Raw genomic sequence first — 7496 nt, forward strand, 5'->3', positions numbered from 1 at the left:
ACTAGTTTCAGGAGTAGTATAGGTACAAGGTGTTAGTCTAGTCATTACAAACAATTGTATGTTATTTTTGTAATAAGGAAGCTTTTATGCAATATTCTAGTAACTCACCCTTAAAATTAAATGAAAATGGTGTAATTAATAAGAGTTAGGCTCTTATTATCATAAAAGAACACATAAGAGGCGGTGACGTGTCGAGCATATGTTTGGTGAACCTTTAATAAAAAAAAATTGTGCTTCTGTCTCATCCTCCTCCTCTCTCTCTATCTCTCGATCGTGCTTCTTGTCTCTTCTTTCTCTCCTCTCTGCGATGGTGAATCCGAAAAAAATTGGTTGGATTGGTTGAATTGAGAGGAGAAATCGAATTTCTCTTCTCCGAGTGTTTGGCGTAACCAGAATCTCCAAACCCGAGTTACGATTCTCTCAATCCCAACCCCTGAATCTCTCTTCCTCTCTTCTTCTTCTTCTTCTTCTTCTTCTTCTCTCAAATCCAACGGTAGAAGAAGCATGGCTACGAGGCAGAACGAAAGCGAATTGGGAGTATAGGAACTTGGGTACAGGTCAGATTTTTTAACTTCTTAATTTAACTACGGGAACTGACATGAAGTGCTGATTGATAATATTTGTTTGGGTGGTGGGCTTGCTTTAATTAATTTGTGATGGAAAGCCCATTATATTAGCCCAATAGCAAATAGCACAATTATCACCTCATTCTTCTTCGTCTTCTTCTCATAATCAAATCCTCTTCCTCGCTTTGTTGTTTTGGGTAAGCTTCTTCCAACAATGGATGCAACTGATCTTTGGGGAGAAATTGAAACTTCTGAGAGGTACTTCTGATAATTTCCTTTAGATTCTTAGTTTTTTTTTTTTTGTTGTTTAGCTAATTTTTGCGAATTTTTGTTTCCGTACTTGGTGATGCGTATAATGAGAAAGGCAAATTTATCCAGAAATTGGTTTTCACATGAATCATCTGTTCTGGCTTTGATTCAATTATGTATAGTATTTTTCAGAAAGACCGATTCATCTCATACTTGATGAGAGAAGCAAGCTAAAATGAAGATGCTTATGATGGTTTGCTCATTACTAATTTCGATTGCTCTTTGTTTGATGGGTGTATAGTTACCTCGTGTGCTCTATGTATGAAGAGGCAAAGTCATCATCTTCATCCATACTGAAAACAATATTTGGCAACATTGATGTTTTATCTGAGGAGGAGGAAGCTCTTGGTGATCCCCAATTGCATGATTTGTTGGAATCTGCTGGTATGGTTTTAGTCCAATCCTTGCATGGAATCGGCAGGTATGTTTCCTGACTCTATTCAGATTATCTAATTTGAGACATTGCATGATGCTTTAAGGAGCTTTATAGTTTCCAACAAATTCCTTTTTTAATGCAGGACAGTTGAGATTGTAAACGAGTTGAGAAATGTGTTTGGCGAAACTGCAGCTATCCCTGTTCAAGTTCTTCTCACTGGGTATCTTTCTTGTTCTGAATATTTCACATTTAAAGCTTACTACGCTTGAAAAAGAGTATATTTGGTTCTTTCTGTAAGTAGGTTTCAGAACTAGGAGTAAGTGACATTCATAACCAAAGAGGCGAGTGAGAGAAACTAATTTTAACAAAATACTTGAGATGTCGTATTATTTGCTCACTTTTACTTATTTGGGGGAGTACAATACTGTTCTCTGAATCCATTAGCATAGTAAAAAGTCACATAACAATGTGGTATATCTCAAGTTTATTGATCTTCTCTCTCTTTTTTTTTCCCCATTTAGAATATGCCTTCAAATATCAAATGGTTCCTACTCGGGTGTAAGTGAGATTCTGCAAGATTTTTTTAGCATATGGGTTTACAAAGACAACCACTATATCCTAAATGATGCTGGAGTAAGTGCAAAAGGGCTCCATGGGAAAATATCTTTGGATATTGATGATTTCTTAGAAGTTGTAGAGCTGTATATCTTTGGAGTTCTTGCAAAAGTTTCAGATGACGTGGGTCTAGCCATTTCATGGGTTGAGAAAGCTGCATTGCCTGAGGATAGACGACAGGTACTATTAAATCTTTTCATGAGCTGTGTATAAACTTGTAAATGTGTTCCTCCTACTAAGATGCTACACTCAAATCTCTGTTTCAGGGGCTTTTGAGAAGATTACATTCTTTATTGTCTCTCAAAACAGCAAACGTTCCAGAGGCTAGTTCGTTAGAGGAAGATTCTTCTTCTTATGCCGTAGTGAATAAGCCCAAGGATTCCAAGAATTATGAGATTGATTCTGGCCTGAAACTATCTAAACAACATGAACCTTCGCCACTTTGGTATCCTCTAAGCCTCAAGATTGGTAATACCCAATTTAGCATGTCCAAGGGAAAGGTTGCCATAAGCCTTGTTGGATTAATCATGTGTTATGCTTTGAAGAGAAAACGAGCTGCTTTGATACGGTAAGAATTCCTCTAAGCCTGTTTCTGAACATCGGTATGTGATGAAAAAATTCATTGTGAGCCACAAAATAAGCTGTATGTGCTTGTTTACTTGTTTTAGGATCATTCGCAGACAGATGGAGTCCACGAGAAAAGCATTTGTAGATTTCTGGAAGCTTGCTTTTTCATACCAAGTGAATCCTCTTGCAGCAATTCAATCCATACCAAACAGCACAACATGAGACAATTGATGCACAGTAAGATGGATCAAAAACCTGATTTTGCATTGAAATAAAGCTGCATCCTTTTTAGGTTTCGGCTCAGGCTTTAGCACAGCCTATATTTTAGTTACTCAAAGTGTGTTGTATAATTAGATCCTGTGTCTGGAAAATGTCTTTCTATGTTAAACCAACACTATCATATGTAATGTTAAAGGTAATATACCAAAGCTATCTCAAATACATTTTCATACATTGGTCCAAAAATTAGTTTTCCTCAGCTCATCCTCTTAAACCTGACTGAAATCATTGAAGTAACTGTATAAATTTTAGATTGCACGCATATTAAGTTTGATCTATATTGCCCCAGACCTTTTTCAATTTTAGTATGTTAAGCAGAGTATGTGTAATGCATTTTGATTTCATCTTTAGAGCAAACTTTTAGTCGTCCAAGTTGATCTCAACAACACTTGAAAAAAATCACTGTCAAATTTCCTTCTGAATAGCCATGGGTTAAGGGCATTCTAAGAAGCAAGTGACGAACAAAAGGATGAGCGACGCAATTAAACGTCGTATTTAAATGGGCCTTATTGGGCTTTTGGAAAAAGCCTCTAGTTTTTCCAACTTCGCCTTCTTTTCCTTTATGAAAAACAAATACAGTACAAATCTTGTTATATAAACTTTGGTTTTCAAAGTTAGTAACTCATGTGATTGCGACACGTATCAATTTTAAAGATTAAAGATTTGCCATTTTATTATATAAACTTTATTTTAACAAATTTTAAAATTAAAAAGATAATTATAATAAATTAAACATTTAAACAATTTATTAAATATAAAAATATAGCTCTTATATGTATGTAAAAAGATAATACTAATTCTAATTTTAATTTACTAATTCTATAAGAAAAAGAATTAAGAAAACTATACAATTAATTACTATAATACCATAATTAAATAAATTATACCGTCAATTATTTATCCTAAAGAAAAAGGATAGTAGATACTCACCTTCATATGCTTACGTAATTTAGAGCATATGTTTGCATATTATGCATATATTCTTTTTTTTATTGGGATTAGTAAGCTTATCTTTAAATTCATATTTTATTTCTATTTTTTAGGTATAAAATTTTTGTGAAAAATAATAACCGATTATGAACTTTTGATTAATTTATGATAATGTCAGTATAGTTTTTTTGGACAAAGATAATGTTAGTATAGTTTTATTTAAAATTAGTTGGACACGTAGTAAAATTGTTACGTATGAGATTACAAAATATGAAATAAATATAGTTAAGTTATAGTTACTTTTTCAAATATGAAATAATATGAATTTTCAGTTTTTTTTTTTGAGAATTATATTTTATTAATTTTTAGTTATTTTTAGTATTAATTACGATATAAATTTGATACAATTCACATATTTTTTTGATATGAAAATTGTAAATGTTACTTAATGGGATTAAGTGCATAGAATAAAATCTATTTTTTTTATGATGTAATATATAAAGAATTTGTATTGCAAAATGGAGTGTGAACTCTAAATCCGGTTTTTAAAAAATCAAAAGAAATAAAATTAATACTTGAAATATAACTTAAAATTTTACATATTTTTTATATCTGCGTTAATACGCGGACCTAATCTAGTATATATATATATATATAAAAGTCGTTAATAACCAATGTTCAAAAAAGCGGTCTAGACGCTGTCTAGGCACTAGGCACTCAGTAGACGCTTAGATGACCATTTTTTAATTACTCCCTTCTTCTTCTGGTTTCTTTATGAAGTTACAATCCACTTACTCATCCGCACGATAACAAGTGGGAGAGAATAGCTTTATCGCTCAAGGATCCTGTACTTTTTTTTTTTGAACGAAGACCTCCATGCGATCACCGGGGGTAACGTTCCACCAAATTACTTCTCCCACAACCACAGGACTACGCTCGGTTCTACGTCTAATCCCCCGTTTCATTCTGACTCAGAATTACCAAGGTAGAAACATATCAAGATAGCTTAATTTAAGTGTAAAAGTGATGTTAATATAATCATGATTCTTAATCTATCGCTCTTTCTTTATTTAGAGGAACTGTTCCAACTGGTACGGAAAGTACAACTTTTGTTTTCCCAGAGCCTCCTCTACTCCCGCCTCAAAACCCTGCTTTACCCAACACTTCGTTGACCCAACAAAAGAACAAGGGGCATGGACTGAGGAGGAACATAGGTAAGATACAAAGGTCGTATGTTTTGTATCAAATTGTTACAAATTAACAATTCGATGTTAACAGTTTGATGTTAATTTACAGCAATTTCCTACGAGGATACCAAGCACTTGGTGGCCATAAGTGGAGCGATATCGCGAAGTATTTTGTGCCAACTAGGTCCAATTACCAAGTCAGGTATCATGGTCACACCTTCATACGCAAAACAAAGTTATCCTTGTGAATTCTATGTTTTGTAATCTGATAGACATCTAGGATTACAAAATACTTAGCGATCTCGCTCCACTTAGTTGCCAAATACCATGAGTTCATGAATATGAATTGGCTATCTATCATCAATAATGCAACCAACTAATTAAACAAATATATATATCAGGACTAAGTCAAATTAGCCCCTTTTTGGTTAACAGTGTCACAAAGGAGTAAGCAGAGTATGTGTAATGCATTTTTGTTTTCATCTTTACAGCAAACTTCTAGTCGTCCAAGTTGATCTCAACAACATTTGAAAAAAAATCACTGTCAAATTTCCTTAAACTTGTTTGGTCCACAAACACTATTTTGTTTCCAGTTTAAGTACGAAAATTCATTTTCTAAATCAATTTTTTTTTTAACAGAGTATTGTTGTTAGAAACCAAAAACTAAATAAACTACCATTCAACTTTGTTTTACAACTAAAGTCTAGACTAGAAACTGCAAATATAAAAAACCTTAAACAATCTCTCGTTAAAAAGCTTAATTATGATATATAGCTTTTCAAAACTTGTAAGAATATAATTCATCATAGCTTGGTAAATACCCACGATGAGCATCATCATCAAAAAGCCCGATGTTGTCCTGGGAGTAGTATTGGTAATATTGATCCGGAGGAATTTGGTCACCGAAATGTGGCTGCTGTCCCATAGACTTTAAGTTGGACCCATGAACGGTTACATTGTCCGCATGTCCCAGAGTAATGTCATGGATACTCGAGCGTTTCCCCTTCTTACTGTCAGAATTTTGCCTTAAGTAAAACTTCTGAGCATGGCTTGCTACTTGCATCGGGCTCCTTGTCTTCACACATTCCCTCGATATGCTCTTCCAATCTCCTTTCCCATACTTGTCTAGTCCATCCAGAAACAATCTGAAATTATCGTCATTAAATCAACCAAAGTCCATAACTAAGACCATCACATCAAAAATAATCATCTATCTAATTAGCAAATTAATACGTGATATATTCGTTCTCCTCCTAGCTCTAACCAAAAAAAAAACCCTAGCTGATTCGTCAATCCCTAGCAAGATTTAAACTGTTAAATATGGACTTTAATTCCACAATCCAAAGAAATCCTTATTGATATAAGTGTAAGACTAACCTATGTTCCTCTGCTGTCCAAGGAATTCCTTTCTTTCTCCCCGTGCCTTGGCTTTTGGACTCAGCCGCTTGCTTCAGTGACACGTAATCGTCATCATCATCCCGGTACTTGGGCAAAGGAACCTTACCTGCTTCGATCTGCTCAATATCGTAGACCAAAGCGTCGTAGTAGAACTTCACCTCCTCCACCGGTTTCCGCAGATCCTCGGCGATTCGCTCCAAAAAAGACGGCGAGCCCTCCGGAAATTGCGCCAAAGCAATCTCAAAATGCTTGTTATCTTCCTTCGTCCACAGCGGAATCGAAACCATAGTATCCTAGAAAGAAAAAGAAAAAAAAAAAGAGAGAAATCTCGACTGATAGAAGCAACAAAATTATAGTGAGAAATCTGCTGCTATTTAGGGTTTTTCGTTTCTTGTCAAAATTATCGTGAGAAATCATTTTAGGGAAAATCGTAAATATGTAATTTTTATAATAAATACATATATTTAGGGGGTGTTATCTGTCTGTGATTTTAATAAAGTTTTAAAGATTTTCAATGTTACGTAGAATAATTATTCAGTCAAGATTTTGTTATACTCTTTTAAAGTTCAGTGTTATTAGTTTGTGATTTATAAAAATTCATTTAAAATATCAACAAATCTGAGATTACTGGATTCAGATATTTATAAAGTTAATAAAATTTTGTGTTATTAAATTAAAACAAAAAATTATAGGATTATTAAAGAATTCAATTATTATGTTATTGGTTTATGATTTTATACATTTTTCAAAAAATAAAATTATGTAAAATATGATAAAAATATATAGAGAGATTCTTTGGAATACTTTGCAAAATTTTAGAAAACTAATCCACAAAACTATTAAAAAATCTCTAACAATCTTTAAAAATATTTCACTTATTTGTTTTTGATGATTTTGTTGAAATTTTCAAAATTCTTTATAAATTAAAGTTCAATAACACCCTTTAATCCTCTTATTTACTTTACTAAACAACAATACTTTTTTTTAAAAGTGCGCAAATCAACTTTTTTTTTTTTTTTGACAATCTTGCGCAAATCAACTTATATGCGCACAATGTGGCCCAAAATGCTTAAAATTCTCTACTTGTTTTCGCATTTTTTTTTTTTTTTTACTGTCAAAAGTAGGGTCAATACACTGATACAGGACTCGGAGTCGAGGTCACAGCATGCTGACCAGAATCTAAGCCCAATTGGTTTTCATGTATATGTTGATGTGGTTGCAAAAGGTCAATGATTCGAGGGTGAACAGACTAATTAGTATGTCCACCAT

General features: G+C 33.4%; 2 protein-coding genes across 2 annotated transcripts; one reads left to right on the forward strand and one right to left on the reverse strand.

The window, feature by feature from the left end:
- The first annotated feature begins 145 nt into the window (after positions 1 to 145).
- Positions 146 to 2884, forward strand: LOC104745237 (protein APEM9). Its single transcript, XM_010466433.3, has 7 exons — positions 146 to 557; positions 769 to 824; positions 1117 to 1296; positions 1394 to 1471; positions 1773 to 2046; positions 2133 to 2434; positions 2535 to 2884. Exons 2-7 carry the CDS (start codon positions 781 to 783, stop codon positions 2653 to 2655), a joined length of 999 nt encoding a protein of 332 aa, XP_010464735.2. The 5' UTR covers positions 146 to 557; positions 769 to 780; the 3' UTR covers positions 2656 to 2884.
- Positions 2885 to 5410: 2526 nt separating this feature from the next.
- On the reverse strand, positions 5411 to 6634 carry LOC104748110 (transcription factor SRM1-like). Its single transcript, XM_010469799.2, has 2 exons — positions 6207 to 6634; positions 5411 to 5974 (listed from the first exon to the last, which is right to left on the reverse strand). The coding sequence occupies exons 1-2, from the start codon at positions 6512 to 6514 to the stop codon at positions 5608 to 5610; spliced, it is 675 nt and encodes a 224-aa protein (XP_010468101.2). The 5' UTR covers positions 6515 to 6634; the 3' UTR covers positions 5411 to 5607.
- Between the last annotated feature and the right edge of the window lie 862 nt (positions 6635 to 7496).

The sequence above is a fragment of the Camelina sativa genome, chromosome 15, assembly GCF_030686135.1.
Source record: "Camelina sativa cultivar CO46 ecotype springtype chromosome 15, ASM3068613v1".
NCBI classification, from domain to species: domain Eukaryota; kingdom Viridiplantae; phylum Streptophyta; class Magnoliopsida; order Brassicales; family Brassicaceae; genus Camelina; species Camelina sativa.

Bases quoted from the DNA above. Each gene is read 5' to 3' on its own strand.
- LOC104745237 (XM_010466433.3), top strand. From the start codon at position 781: ATGGATGCAACTGATCTTTGGGGAGAAATTGAAACTTCTGAGAG. The intron at 825-1,116 runs GTACTTCTGATA...ATGGGTGTATAG, and splicing joins GAAATTGAAACTTCTGAGAG to TTACCTCGTGTGCTCTATGT. The intron at 2,047-2,132 runs GTACTATTAAAT...TCTCTGTTTCAG, and splicing joins TGCCTGAGGATAGACGACAG to GGGCTTTTGAGAAGATTACA.
- LOC104748110 (XM_010469799.2), bottom strand. From the start codon at position 6,514: ATGGTTTCGATTCCGCTGTGGACGAAGGAAGATAACAAGCATTTTGAG. The intron at 5,975-6,206 runs GTTAGTCTTACA...CGATAATTTCAG, and splicing joins TGGACAGCAGAGGAACATAG to ATTGTTTCTGGATGGACTAG.